Raw genomic sequence first — 16,409 nt, 5'->3', positions numbered from 1 at the left:
TGTTGGATGGAAACAGGGATCTTTTGAGTTTATTGGTAGGTGGAATGTGTTTTTGTTTGAAAGGGTTGTTGCCACCAGGAGTAGGGCAATTTTTTTTCTTACTTTTCTCTTTTTATACTTATTTCTATGTTTAAGGGGTTACTCCAAGCAAGCAAAAGCTTACGGGGGTTAATTGTTTTGTTGTATTGCTTTTTTGGCTTTCTTGATTAAACCCCGTTATCAAATTGAATTGAATTTGATTGTACCTTCTAGATATTGTCAAATTCTATCTTAGAGGTTCATTATTTCGATTGGCTGGTGTCCATACTGGCCAGCGAAGAGGCGACATTAAGTTTTGAGCGCATATAGGTTTTTCTAAATAGTCCAAGTTCGTCTAACTTCAAAAAGAGTACTAGAAATGTTTATGTAACTTAGACTTAAGTGAGTTGTTGGTTTAAAAGTTGGTTATTCCCCTTGCCGGGTTAGGTTTTGGAAAAAGAGTTTTAGTTTACTTGTTAATATATATTGACGGACTCCTACGTTTAACTTACAAAATTGATGGTACCTACACATCTAATTCGAATGCCAGTGCTCAAATTGCCCAGTGTGTTTTGGCAGTGACAACGAGATGGCACAAGACTACGGGTAAACCCGAAAATATGCTTCACAGGATATACGCTTCAATTATTTTAAGCAAGGAAGACATACCCTTTTACAATCGCTTTTGCCCGAAAACCTGAAAATATACTTCACAGGATATGCGCCTCAATTATTCTAAGTAATGAAGACATGTCCTTTTACAATCGCTTTTGCCCGAAAACCCGATAATATGCTTCACAGGATATATGCTTCAATTATTCTAAGCAAGGAAGACACGCCCTTTTATAATCGCTTTGCCAAAGTGGGATAATGTATAAGGAGCTGACCTCGTAAAAGATGAATGGAGGCTCTTCACTGACACCCTGTGTGCCTCCTCGACGTACAGGAGGTATGATCAAGAGGTTTGGAAGCACCGAACGTACAGGTTGTAAGGTTTCAGGTAAGGAACGAAAAATAACATTACTACTGTACTCAAACACCTTAAAGATAAAAACGGATATTTCTCTTCTTTATCTATGTTTTGGTTGGCTATTCTCTAACATATTCTAATATGTATTCTCTAATACATTCTAAAATATATTTTCTATATTGGATTATGGGTTCTCTTGTAGTATTGTTTCCTTTTTACCATGGGGGTCCAGTAAAAAATTATTAATAATAAAAATTATTAATTATTAATAAGAGGCGCCCAGAAATTCGGGTACCCCTAATACGCCTGCCAAATCCGCCAACATGCATCCCCCTCCCAAGATGGTCGAATCGGGGAAACGACTATTTCTAATTTAATCAGGTCTGGTCCCTGATACGCCTACCAAATTGTATCGTCCTAGCTTATCTGAAAGTGCCTAAACTAGCAAAATCGCTATATGGCACTTGGTAAATACCAAGTGCTATAAAAGCGGATATTTCACTTCTTTATCTATGTTTTGGTTGACTTACTTATTTTAGCTAGCAGGGAATTAAAAGATAAAAGTATAGTACAATCTAATATAAAAAAGCACTGAAAACACTAAAAAGCTAGAAGCTTACCAGCCACTGAAATTTGTCAACTATGAAAAACAAATCAATTATGAAATTACCTGTCTTGTTCTAGGATGATCACCACTTCTCTGAGTATGATGATAAGGTGGAGGTCCCCTTGAATCGGAAGGAGGGATTCTGGGCCGTGAACTTGGCGGTGTCAGGTCCGCAAAACCCTGCAAATGATGATAGGTAACGTTGAAGCAAATAACATAGAAAACTTATTGAGACCAAATGAAAAATTCTTACATACTACGGAGATATATGTGAGAAAAGAAAACATTCTTACGATGAGGGATTTTACGACAAAACTGAAAAAAAATAATTGTTAGAAATTTCTGCACTCGAAAACTTGCTGATTCAATATCAGCAAGAAAAAAAAAGTGGTTTCGAGTTTCCGGCTGATTTATGATAAGTTGGAGGTCCACTTGAATCTTGAGGAGGGATTTGGGGCCATGAACTTGGTGATGGAATGCACAAAAAAATTATATCTATCTCCTTTTTTCAGTTATATATCAGTGAACTAAGGGGATACAACACATTTTGCCAAAAAAAAGAGAACGAAATATAATACGACAATGTTTCATTTAATACTCAATATTATTCAGCTTTTTTCAATATTTTTCATTATTATCTATTATTTTATCATCCAGCAAAAACCAATTCATTCAGTAGCCATCAACAAGACAAAGCTGAATAACATAGAATTAGATGGAGGATTCCATCTCTTCTTTAGAAGCATTAGGAAGGACATATAATTTTATATAAATTAATATACTTATAATTTAATTTAATAGGTTTATTTGAGTTGCTAAGACCTTTTTAAGATGTTGTATAGCCTTATTTTTTACAAAACAAAAAGACATGAAAGAGAAATTTAGCCCCCTTCTAAAAAAAAAAAAAAAAAAAAAAAAAAAAAACAACAACATCCAAATTACCCTCTAAGATCGAACACGGAAGCAAACAAACCCGTCGTTACAGTTTTTACAAATGGTTGCTCCTAAAGCCACCCTATGCAGACCATTTTAGTGAATATTTTCATGTAAGTATAATTATAATAGATGTCTTACCAAAATGTGTACTTATACAGCCATTCTAAGTACATATCTTTTGGACTCAAGTTCATATCTTTTGGACTCAAGTAAATATCTTTTGGACTTAAGTACATATCTTTTGGACTCAAGTAAATATCTTTTGGACTCAAGTACATATCTTATGGACTCAAGTACATATCTCTTGGACTCAAGTACATATCTTTTGGACTCAAGTACATACCTTTTGGACTAAAGTACATATCTTTTGGACTCAAGTACATATCTTTTGGACTCAAGTACATATCTTTGGACTCAAGTACATATCTTTTGGACGTAAGAATATAGATAAGTGCAACATTGCTATGGCATACAAGCTAAACCATTTTTCTTTTTATGGAACGAAGAAAACTTACATTAAACAAAAATTATCACATGTAATAATAATAATTCATTTATCACCCACTTTAAACAAGAAACAAAGTTAATCACATACAGAAAAAAGATGGATAAGGCGATAGTAATATCTGTAGAGATATCTGTCACAAAACACTTTTTTATCAGTTTGTATTCCGGTAAGAACGAGGCATGAGGGGGGCGTACAAAACCACACCCCCTGGGTGCACAAGTATCTATATTCTTACTCAACTTGTATCTATATTACTTGTATCTATATTACTCAACCTGCTTATCACAGCAGTAACAAATACTTTCTGCATATTGACATTTAACCACATTCCCCAGTATCTAGCCTATAGGATACACTACACTACTAAATTTTCTAGTATATGATTTTTCAAGATGCTTAATATATTCTCTAAATTGGAGCATGGGTTCTCTTCTAGTATTGTTCCTTTTTTCATGGGGGTCTAGTAAAAAAATTATTAATAGAATAAGGGGTACCCAGAAATCTGGGAAACTTTAGACTTTCAGAGGGAGGAGGAAGCCTCCCCCCTTACGTCCCCAAAAAGGACTAACAGATACCTGTATTTCAAGAATCTGATAATAATTATGAGCTAAATAACTCAAAATTCCTTATATTTCAAAAATCAGGTAATTATTATGAGCTATGCAACTCAAAATTCTTTATATTTCAAAAATCTGGTAATTATTGTGAGCTAAGCACCTCAAAATTTGCTTTTGATTTTCTGTTTAGTTCTTGCGCAAAATTTACGCTTTTTAATTTACCTTAGACATAATGGTTATTCTGGCTAATTATTGAAGCTAATATGACTATGTACCCCATCTAAGGTTGTTCACACGACCTATTTCTTCCAATCAAGTGACAAATTGCTGGAACGACGATTGTTAAACGGAGTAAACCATCTTTTATAGTAGACTAATTACCACAGCAAAGATGACTATGATCGCAAAAATTGCGATTTTGTGTTTTTATCACTAATTACCGAGCAAAGATGACTATGATCACTAATTACAACAACAAAGACGACTATGATCACTAATTACCACAGCAAAGATAACTATGATCACTAATTACCACAGCAAAGACGGCTATGATCACTAAATACTATAGCAAAGATGACTATGATCACTAATTACAACAGCAAAGATGACTATGATCACTAATTACAACAGCAAAGATGACTATGATCACTAATTACCACAGCAAAGACGGCTATGATCACTAAATACTATAGCAAAGATGACTATGATCACTAATTACCACAGTCAAGATCACCAAAATGACACAAAGTACTGCAGCTCAGATGGCTACGATAACTAACTGCAACAGTTGAGGTGACAAGAACAAAGACTGCTAGCATGACTATAAGATGACTTAGATGTCTGAATTATTATCTTCAACGGCGAAATATTTTTTAGATACACTCTAAAGTGTAATGAAAAAGTGTACACTTTTTTAAAGCGTAATGTAGTAAGTGCTAGTAATGTTGTATCAGAGAAGAATCAACAACCCTGAAGTCGGTTTCTTTTTCTCGCTTCTTCTGTAGCATTTATTCACACCCTCTGGATTACCATTGGTGGGGGGGGGGATTTGATGACGGGTACAGAAGACATATAATATACTAATTACCGTTTTTCGATGTTTAAATATTTTTCATAATTCTATATTATTGTCGCAAATTCCCTATATCTCAAATTTGACTGTCGGTGTTTAGCTAATGTAAATGCGGTATTTAGACAAAAGCAGTGAATTATCAACCGGATTTGGGGAGGAAGCACCTCCCCCTTCTTTACTCAAAAATAAGATCAGAACGATGAACGGGGAAGGTAAAAAGAAATTTTGATTTTTTTTTTATTTAAAATCCGCTCTTGTATTTTGAATATGAAATTAAAAGTAACCATTTTTTTTTTAGATGCGAACTTTGTACTCCTCTTTACCAAGCACCTGCTTATCATCCTTGAATAAATTGCATATTGATCGTATCTGTCATTTTTTGTCATTTGTCGTATATGTCTGAAGTAAATGCCAAAGATTATTTGCTCAAATATTCTCGCAAGAAGGATCAGAAAGCCAAAGCATGTTCCAAGATCGTATCCAGATGGAGGGGGTTGCGGGTTTGACCTCCACCCCCTGGAATATTTGTCCGACTCTTAAAAACATAACAAAAACACATAAAAGCAACAGCAAGTTTTTGATGCTTATTTTAGATTTTTATTTAAACAGCTTCCCCAAACAAAATTCCTGGATACAGAGCTAATATGTTCAATCTCATTTTGATCCTCTTTATCTGCCTTGTTTTTTTTTAATCCTCCTTTTGAAAACAGGTTAGCACAGGTTATTAGCAATTATCTCAGGGTATGAAAACGTCAGATACGACCATTAACAGTGACAGCAATAAAATATTATATATATATATATATATATATATATATATATATATATATCTTTTATGATAAGGTATACTATATATTTATAATTGTTACCGGGGAACCCATCCCACGTTCGACTAGTCTTCTATATTGCTCTTGAACTTTTCGCTGCTCTTCATCAGCTGGTGTTCGACTTTCTTCTCTTTCGACTTCATTGGCAGGAGGCTCTGTCGTAGCTCTCAACCTCTCATGAGGCAAAGTTCTCCTCAACATATGCCGACTAAGTTCATGGCTGTCTGCATACTCACTTCGACTGACAATTTCTAACGGTGCATCATTCTTCCGATGCTTCCCAAATCTGTCAAAATGATTAAATTGAATTAGAATGAATTAGAAAAGACAATTGAGTCATATCTATACATTGGGGGGAGATGTCCAGCCATAAATTGTACCCCCCCCCCGCCCTCTCTGGGAAAGTTTGAGAAACTTAGGCATTGCAAACCACGTTTTTTAATTTTGGACGGCCAAAAAACAGCTAAAAATAGAAGTTGATATTCTTCACAGAGTGTCAAACCTCTCGTGACCTATCAATTAAACAGAAAATACATGGTTTATGATTGAAAGTTTTCATAAAATTGTTTATCCTGTGACATTGTGACCAGGCACTCTCATATTATACAGTTTGGTGGAGGGTGGAGGTGTGACTAAGTCAAAGGATGCATTTCCTTTGCATTTGATACAACTATATATGTATTATTTTTATATAATCACTTACTTTTACATTTTATTACTTTTATTTATATTTTATATAGTTTCTTTATTTCATAAAAATTGAAAACAAAGGAAAATTAACCACAAGGTTAATTAAGAGTTTGGCATTTCAATTGACTACAAAAGAAAACAAAAAAATTACAAAAACAAATCTGATGACAAGAAGAAGAACAACAAAACAAAAAACTCTAAGCAGCTTTGTGTAAACTTGTAAACCAACTACCGTGTGAAATGAAGGAAAAGAGAACATGCTAAAAAAATTGACACAAAAAGTAAAAAAGAGATTATATCATGGAAAATAGTAAGTTTCATAAAAAAGAAATATAAATGAATAAAAATAAATCAAACGATCTATGAGTAATTTAAAAGAAAATATCACCCACAAAAAGGGGTATTTGGATTGAGGGGCATTTCGACACGAAGTTATCGCTGAGCTGTTTTTACATCCAATTTAACAGAAGAAACATGATTTTATCAGATATATCAGACACCATAAAGACATCTTTATTATCTTTAATAGCGAAGTCTTTTTCTTTGTCGCCTGCTATTCTTTAAGGAAACAAAATCACAGTTTTTTTTTGTGGAAACAGTTTTTTTTCTTCTTTAATGATTGTTATACAATTGCTAAGAAATTATTGTTGCGTGCATTCCCTTCTTCTTTGTCAAACTGAATCATAAAAGGAAGCACGAGGAAAACTTTTGTTGTTTATGAACACAAGCCCAACGAAACGGTTGTAGCATCCAGTTTATTTTCATCTGATCATTGAACAGTACAACTCCCAATAGGGCCTGAAACCCTGAAAAGAGCCAAAAATCCCTGCAAAATCGTGACGTTTGACGTGAAGGTCAAATTCTTTATATATATGTATATATTATATATATATTATTATATATATATATATATATATATATATATATATATATATATATATATATATATATATATATATATATATATATATATATATATCCTTTTCTCCTTCTGTCGCTTTTTTTTTATGTGTTTGTGCTGTTGCATTGGTGATTTCTCTTTTCATGATATATATATATATATATATATACATATATATATATATATATATATATATATATATATATATATATATATATATATATATATATATATATATATATATATATATATATATATATATATATATCCTTGAGCAATTATTTTGAGGCAATAGTTTCTGTTTTTTGTAGTTAGATATCCATTTAATCTTTATTTTTCTTGTGTTTGCGTATTCTTTTGTAGTGAGTTTTTTCCTTTTTTATCTTATACTCCATCTGTTTCTTTTGATGGGAAATAAATAAATAAATAAATATATATATATATATATATACATATATATATATATATATATATATATATATATATATATATATATATATATATATATATATATATATATATATATATATATATATATATATATATATATATATATATATATATATATATATATATATATATATATATATATATATATATAGTGCTATTTGTGAAGTGAAATTCAAATTTGGCAACCATGCTATGAAAGACATTTTTCAATTCTATTTTATTTCACGAACATTGGAAACACCTTGGTCAAAAGCCCTTCACAGGGATCTTTAAAGTCCCCTAGCTTGAATCACAAGAAACATGACTTATTTTCAGGCAATTATTTTCCAACTTTTACCGGGGGTTTAAAGTGTGTCCCATCTCCCCATACTTTATGCATGCAGGAATGTATAAGAACCATCTATTAATGTTAATTCTCAGGTAATTAATACAATCAGGTAATTAATAAAATATAGAGTTCCACTGTCTTGCGAAAAGAATTCCCTATGTTCTTCTTGTTGTTGATGTTTATGTGATAAATTGTCTCGGTCTCCTTAAACAAGTCTGCAATGCCTTGGAATTTTTAAGGTGCTTGGTATTTACCCTGAGAGACTTCCACGGTTGCATGACCTTCACCTTGACTTACTTGACCTTGCAGCAGGGCCAGGCGTTTTCCACCTCACCTATTATTTGAAATTCAGATATTGTGTGGGAATTTATTTAATCATTAGTCCCTCAGACTCACGACAGCTGAGCTTGCGGAGTCACACCACTAACCCCTACCAAAAGGCAAAGGATTGGCGACACAAGAATTTGAAACCCCATCCCAAAAATCCACTTCTGTGTTTAAAAGGGTAATTAAACAAAATATAGGCTAGTTAAGTAATTAAGTAAAATTAACTAAAATTAAGTAATTGAACTGATATTTTATAATCAGAAAGAAGACATTAATAAAATGCGGATTCTGTTGATATGTAACTAAATGGATAAATATAATAGAATAAAATAGCCTAATTAGTTCCTCGAAAAAGATGCTTTCGTAGGCGAGTCAATAAACCAATTATTTGAAGTGTTTAATCTTGAATAATTTTAATAATTCCGTATTAATGCACAACTTAGATTTACGTCAGCGTTTGTTTCTAGAGGTTTATCATGATGGTTTTTTTTTGTTTGTTTGTTTTTTTGCTCATTTTCAGCTAATTTTCCACCAACATTCCTTAATTTCAAACTTGGCGCCCGCTAAGCGTAAAACCACATATCTACATATGGAAGTGTTTTGCATTAAAATGCATATTGAATTGTTTTGGCTTAAAATGCATATGGAGATGGTGGCTTTAGTTTCCATTTAGTCTCAGGATTAATTACATCCTTTATCACAAGCCGGTCTTAAAACTTTATAATTAGTTTCCAGGATTATTATATAGCATTGTTTTAGCTCGCAAAACTTTTCATTAATCTTAACTCACTAGTGAAAAACATTCAATTTGGCAACCTATCATATTATATAACTATAGCTAAGCTTCTTACAAGTACGCGCAGTCACAATTTATAGGGGTATTTGATGTCTTCAACCAAGATAAAACCCTCATAAAAGTACACCTTTATTTGTCCTAAGATCCACCTCCCTACTGAAAAACTCGAAAATTATGATCTGAAAATTTATTTTGATTATTGTGAAAAATTCGAAGAAAAAATATTCCGCAATTAATCAAAAGATTCTATTTTAATCTCTTAACTACAGTAGCCTATACCCCAAAAGCTGCTTCCTTGGGATTGGTTGAAATTAGCACTATCCACACCCTCCATACTCCATCAAAACAACTGGACAGACAGACGTGATATTTTGCTTAACCAATTTTCGTCAGAATATAATTACCTGAAAACAGACCCCAATCCCCTTAATAGACTAGACTTCTTAGTTTTAGTAACTTTCTTCACATCTCCAGGTGTTCTTCCATATAGATTCTGATCGGCTAAATCCAAAGCTACCTGCGGCACACCACTTCTTAAATCTAAAAGAAATAACCAATTAGAAAGACGCTCTAGGGAAAGGGGCGTATACTCTTCCACACAACTTCTATTCAGTTAAAGAAAAGCTACCTACGGAACAACACTTATCAAATAATAAAGAAATAGCCAAGTTAGCAGCCTGCTCAAGGGAAAGGGGCGAATATAATCCCACACAACTTCTACTCATCTAAAGTAAAAGGTACCTATAGCATACCGCTTCTTTAATCTAAAAAAAAAATAAATCAAATTAGAAGGATGCTCTAAGGGAAGAAGAATACCGCAAAACTTCTGCTCAGCTAAAGCAAAAGCTCACTATGGCACATCATTAATTTAGTTTCAAATAAATAACTAAGTTAAAGAAATTTCCTAGGAAAAGGGGCGTATATTCTTCCGCAAAATTTCCGCTTAGCTATATCTATAGCTACCTTCGTAATTACTTTACGTTTTGTAATTGTTTTTTTTTTTCAGTATTAACAAACTGATTGATTGATTGACCTAAGGCGCTAATTAAGCCTAAAACGAATAGCCAGGTCAATGGGACTGGACGTTCGTTTTCACCCAAATAGGTGATTTCCCCCCCCCCTAAACAGGTCAGCTCAGCTAAACCTAAAGCTACTGGGGGAACACTTCTGAGCCACTTGCAGACTGACAGATTTAGATGAATCAGTCAGTCTTCAATCCGCCATTGGATGGAAAATAGCAATAAAAAGCGCGACACTTTCAGTTTCTAAGTCTCCCAAATTTGAGCATTTACCAAATCATTTCTTAATCGCTCTTATTTAGATAACTTCGAAGACGACACTGCCTTTCCATGACGAAAGTAAAACAGTTCAAAATAGAGATGAAACCTTTTTATTGACAGTGAACAGATACAAAATTTAACTGGATATTTCGAACACATATACAGTGTTCATCATCAGCAGTAAAACTCAACTGATGAAAAAAAAAGGTGAATAGTAATGTTTCCCAGACCAAGACACATTTTGCAAAGGAAACTGTTTTTCAATGTTAGTGTTGCTGATTATCTAAGTAATTTTTTATTTTCCATTCTTTTTCCTGCAGCCACCACGAATCCAAACACAGTACTAAGAACTTGCAGTAATGTTTCCCAGACCAAGACACATTTTGCAAAGGAAACTGTTTTTCAATGTTAGTGTTACTGATTATCTCATTTTCCAAATAAACCGTTCACCCACTCGCCCCCCCCCCCAGATGATCGAATCGGGGAAACATCTACTTCTAATTTAATCAGGCCTGGTCCCTGATACACCTGCCAAATTTCATCGTCCTAGCTTATCTGGAAGTGCCCAAACTAGCAAAACCGGGACAGACAGGCAGTCTGACAGACCGACAAAAATTGCGATCGCTATATGTCACTTGGTAAATACCAAGTGCCATAAAAAAAAGGTAAACAGTAATGCTTACCTAATTAAAGTAAACAGTAATTTTTCTGTGCTAATATTGGCATTTTCAGGCCTAAAAAGATCCTATGAATGCAAAACGCTGCGATTCTGTTCTATCATGGACAGAAAATGTAAAATGGATTTTTCCAAATTTTTCTATAGCATAGAAAAATAGAAAGATTATATTTTGTTGCCTAATTTTGTTTATCCTATACATCACTTAAGCCACTTTCTTACCGTATATACCACTTTTTCTTTTCTAAATTTTGTTTGTCCACTTTATATTTTCTTTGCCCACTTGTTAAGTTTCAATTTTACCATCGTCTTTTATATTTCTTTTACCCAATTTTGTTTACTGTGTAAGCCACTTATACCACTTTTCTTACGGTATATACCTCTTTTATTAATTTTCTTTGCCCACTTATCTAACTTTCAACTTCACCATCTTCTTTTATATTTTCTTTACCGTATACCACTTATACCAGTTTTCTTACCGTATATACCAATTTTTATTTTCTATATATTCTTTGCCCACTTTACACTTTCTTTGTCCAATTATCAATAGTTTTAATCTTACCATCGTCTTTTATGTTTTCTTTGCCGATTTTTTCTTCTAAAGGAGTTGGTTGGCTTTTTTCTCTTTCATCCCATGAACGCATTGGCTTAACACCAGGTCCCATGTATGGATAATTTGAATCATTCTGCATTCGTATCTAAAAAAAAAGAAAGAAAAAAAGTAGAACTAGTGTATCTTATCACAGCATAGTAAAGATGCATGACATTGTTTAAATCAAATTATTTTATTTTCTAAGTTACATCGAGGTAAATTCTAATTCAGATTCGTACCAATAAACACAAAGTAGAGAAAAAGACAAAGTAAACAAAAAACATACAGTGTAGCAGCAATCAGTGTAGTAAAATATAGCTAAAGTAGTAAATCAAAAAAGTACTATATAGTCAAAAATGTAGTAAAATATAGCATAAATCAATATAGTAAAAATTTGGCAATCGGTAGTCAGTTATTCAAAAATCTATCTTGGGAAATCTTGGGTAACGACCTTGGATAAAAGAAGAAAATTTTCAGATTATCAACAAAAATAGAAATAAAAATTACATTTGTAGTTAGCACATACTAGAAGATAAATAAAAAAGATGAAAAAACACTAAACGAAAAAAAATAAGAAAACACATCTGACAAACTACTGTTATATCTTGGTATTTTACCTTTTTTTTGCAGAGCATTTTTTCATGTTTTTATGTTATTTTCTTGCATGTGTAAACTATTTAATTTAGTTAGTTTTTTTCTTTCTTTTCTTCCGTTGATAGAGGCCTTTGGATGTGAAGCTAAAATATTTGCATTTTTATTAGAAGGCCTACGCACAATTTTATTGTATTTATTTTAATTCCGGTCCTTAAATGAAAGTTTCACCCGTTAACATATGTCCATTTCATTTTAAATGTAAGTGTTAAGACAGTGTGGTTTAGCTTAAGGAAGGTCCCTTTACCTAAATAAAAGTCAGCAATATATCATTAGATATGTTTTTCCGTTATTTACTTTTATGAAGCTCATCAATTTGGCCTCTGATCGGCTCCACTTTTAATATTGCCAAGTACTGCATTCCATTTATTAACACTAGTATTTCGTTATGCAAGAACTGGTAAAAAGAAATCGAACAGAATTTTCGAAAATTTTAGAATTCCTTCCTCAGGAAATTGCTCAGTAAACATATTCAGATAGAAAAATAATACCATCTAATCACGCAATGTAATTTTACCCTATGGGAATGAGGGGTAAAACCCCTCCCTCATTCGTTTCCAAATGGTAAAATTTTATCATTGTATGTTATTCTTACCTAACTATTTCACTTTAAATTAACAGGCATATCCTGTCCATAACTGTAAGTCATAACTAGAATTATTATCAAAGAGTGGAGAATTCCTTGAATTGACCGTTTTCAGTATGCCCCAAGAAATTTCCACTGAGGTAGCTCAACACCAGCTAAGGGTAACCTTAAACGGATGACAGGAATTAAACTAAATAAAAAAAAAAAACAACTGAAATTAAGAAGCAACATACAACTATAAAAAATATTATATATATCAAAGGGACGACCCTTTTCTCACCCCTCGCTCTTAACGCTAAAATTCGACTTCTTGTTACAATTTTTTTTTTAGAAAGACTACTCAATCACAAGGGTCGTCAAATTTAAATGAGAAGTATCTTTCAAAGAACTTTAAGACTTTAGCAATTAAACAACATAATAAAATGGTTGTTAAGGTATGGAAACTCAGAATATAAGATGTGGGTTACTAAAGGTACACATAGTTGGCTCAAATTTTCAAATTCAATAAGCTATTTTTAAAGAACTTCAAAACTTTAGCAATTGGGTTACTAAGGATATACTTAGTTGGCGCAAATTTTCAAATTGAATAAGCCGGAGGAAGACGTGATTCAAGTCCCAACAAAACTATTGGAGTTTCCATAGCTAAGGTGAGCTTTTATTATATTGAAATTTTACCAAGGTGAGCTTATACTATACCTATTTTGTATTTTGAATAATCAGCGTCTTCCTGACAAATATAAAAAAAAAAGATTATGTTTAATATCTTCTATTTTAAGCTACCAATAGGAAAGACAGGATGGGAATAGCTTCTACTTACTTCATGCACCCTAGTTTGTAACGATTCCAAACTTGATGACTTTTTAAGGCCAAGTGAAGGACCAGTTTCTTTCTTTTTCCGAATTTCGGCATCTATAAATAATAATAAATTATTAATTCACAACAAAAAAAGATATGGTATATAATAAAAAAGTAAAACAATGCAATTGCAAACATAGATAAATCCTGGTCCACGTGATTTTTGTGTATTTAAATATACATACAAATACATATAATTATGATAAAACTGGTCTTTGGCATAAGAGCCAAGACATATTATTCTAATAAAATCCCTCTTCTCCTCCCCCAATATAATTATGATAAAACTTGTTTTTTTGGCATAAGAGCCAAGACATATTATTCTAATAAAATCCCTCTTCTCCTTCCCCAATATAATTATGATAAAACTAATTTTTAGCATAAGAGCCAAGACATATTATTCTAATAAAATCCCTCTTCTCCTCCCCCAATATAATTATGATAAAACTGGTTTTTGGCATAAGAGCCAAGACATATTATTCCAAAATTCCCTCTTCTCCTCCCCCAAGCTCTGTGTGGAGGTATGTTATTGTCATTCTGTCTATACAGTATGAGACACTGACCTAAGGCATAAATAATTATTTGTGATAAATATTGTTACAAATAATCTTGTTGATTTTAATCAGTGAATTTTGCTGCAAGATTATGAGCAAGCGTTTGATTCTGTTGATAGAAGAGCTTTAGCAAAGGTCTTATCCTTGTATGGTATAACAGACAAATACATTAAAGTGATTAGTGCTACGTATGTCCTGATTACGTCCTGATTATATCAGGAGTCAAGCAGGGTTTTGTTCTATCCCCCTTTATATAGATCATTGGATGGATTTTGTCTTAAGGAGCACAGGAAAGGCAATGGGAGACCACGGAATCAGATGGGTAAGAACAATTCCCCTGAACTTAGATTATGCTGATGATGTAAGTATCCTAGATGAAAGTGTGAGCAAAATGAATGAACTTTTAGAGGTTTTTCGAGTTCAGGTGCTAGAATAGGAGTGAAAATTACTGTTAAAAAGCTAGGAATAAGTGAAGATGAAAAGATGACGTTAGGTAACGAAAAGATTAGTAAAGACGGAGGGAGCAGTGAAGAGGTTAGAAATAGATTAGCTAAGGTTCAAGGTGTTATGTTTCAGTTAAAAAAAAAGTTTGGAAGGATAGAAAGATAAGTATGCAAACCAAGATTAGAATTTTGGAAGCTACAGTGATGACAGTTGTCAAATATGGCTCTGAAGCGTGGGCGCTCCAAAAAAGCGGATGAAGATTTACTGGATGTTCTCCAGACAAACTGACTACGGATTGTTCTGGGTACCAGGCTGACTAACCGTATTTCAAACAGTAGGATGTACGAAAAGAGTGGTTCAATCCTGCTTGTTAGGCTATAATAAGAGAGAGGTTGTGATGGCTAGGGGACGTTTTGCGGATGAAGGATGACAGATTGCCGAAGATTGTCCTTTTCGAACAACCGCCTAGGGCTAAACGGAAAGCAGGTCGTCCAGGGTTGGGATGGGCGGATGCCATAAAGAAAGATTAAAAGGAAATGGGAACTTTTTGTGAGGGTGTAAAGAGAAAAGCATGGAACAGATTGGGATAGAGGATGAGCGTGCGTAGCTGTGTTGGAATTATGCGGCTTGGTGCTGCGATGAGTTGTTAGTAGTAGTTGTATTAGAGTGGTAGAGCCAGGTAATAGCCATCTCAATTGGGTCGGTAGAACAATCTCAAGATGTACTATCGATGCTGATTTCATTGAAAAGAATGTGATTATAAATAAAAGGAGCAGGGATCGGGTGTGGCATAGCGAAGAGCCAATGGGAAGACCGAGAAAAAACGAAGGGGTTAACAGCTCTAGCAGTGGTATCCCCAAGCGTTTTAAAGGACAGTGGCTTACCCTTCAAGTTAAAAAGCATTATTTCTGACTTATCAGAAGTGAAGGCCAAGTTTAAGATGCTCCTGTTGAAATGTGACGAAGACCTCATTTGTTCTTTTAAGGGCGCGGCTGAGATTTAAAACGTCATCTGCATAACAAACTAGAGACAGATTCAATGAATATGGAATCAGAAAGGCCTTTTTTTTATCATTATATATTTTTCGCTGGAAACATATTTTATTCTACTTACTTTATAAAAAAGCTGGATAGTTATATCTAGCTTGAACAATTCCATATATGAGGATACAATACCAGCTAGAAAAATTAGACCGAACAGGCGACTCATAAGGGAAAACTAACATGGTTTTATCACTTGCTATTATTTGACGCGTTTGCACCACAAATAAAACAAAATTCCGAAAAAGAATAAATAGAGGATTTAAATACTTGTGCGTCGAAACATGGCAACCAAAAAGTCAAACTATATAGGCGGAACAAAGAATCTGCGGCTTTACGTAATTTAAAGGTTTTTTTTTGGTTTTTTGATCATCTTACTTTAATACTAATTGTCCATGAAACCCAGACAATCATGTTAGGTGTTAACGGGTAGCTAGACACTATTTCTCCAGAATACTTTTACAATCAATCACTTACTTTCCAATCATCGAAAGTATGTTCTCCGAGGTCAGCCTGATTCTTATACATAAGAATGGTAGATGGTAATAAGCTTACCTAAGCTATGGATGTCAGGTCTTTTGCTTAAACAATAATTTCGAAGAGACATGTACCGGTCATCATCAGGTTCAAATTCGAATTTCTCGCAAGAAAACAAAATCACTAAACAAAATAAAACTAAAATTGATGAAAAACACAAATGAGCCGAACCTGGAATTATTGTTGTGACATGGCCTGAAATTTCTT

At 33.2% G+C, this 16,409-nt stretch overlaps 1 protein-coding gene across 1 annotated transcript in view; it reads right to left on the bottom strand.

Moving 5' to 3' along the window:
- LOC136038373 (partitioning defective 3 homolog) overlaps positions 1-16,272 on the bottom strand; it is a 41,001-nt gene extending 24,729 nt beyond the window's left edge. Inside the window, exons 1-6 of the mRNA XM_065721443.1 lie at positions 16,221-16,272; positions 13,590-13,681; positions 11,506-11,641; positions 9,392-9,527; positions 5,538-5,781; positions 1,659-1,775 (exon numbers count right to left, since the gene is read on the bottom strand). Of these exons, the coding sequence (XP_065577515.1) occupies positions 1,659-1,775; positions 5,538-5,781; positions 9,392-9,527; positions 11,506-11,641; positions 13,590-13,681; positions 16,221-16,272 (777 nt within the window). The remainder of the gene's footprint in view (positions 1-1,658; positions 1,776-5,537; positions 5,782-9,391; positions 9,528-11,505; positions 11,642-13,589; positions 13,682-16,220) is intronic.
- Positions 16,273-16,409: the final 137 nt, after the last annotated feature.

Source organism: Artemia franciscana, chromosome 18 (genome assembly GCF_032884065.1).
Source record: "Artemia franciscana chromosome 18, ASM3288406v1, whole genome shotgun sequence".
NCBI lineage: Eukaryota > Metazoa > Arthropoda > Branchiopoda > Anostraca > Artemiidae > Artemia > Artemia franciscana.
Note: the sequence above shows the minus strand (reverse complement) of the source record. Positions and strands in the feature narration are given on the sequence as shown.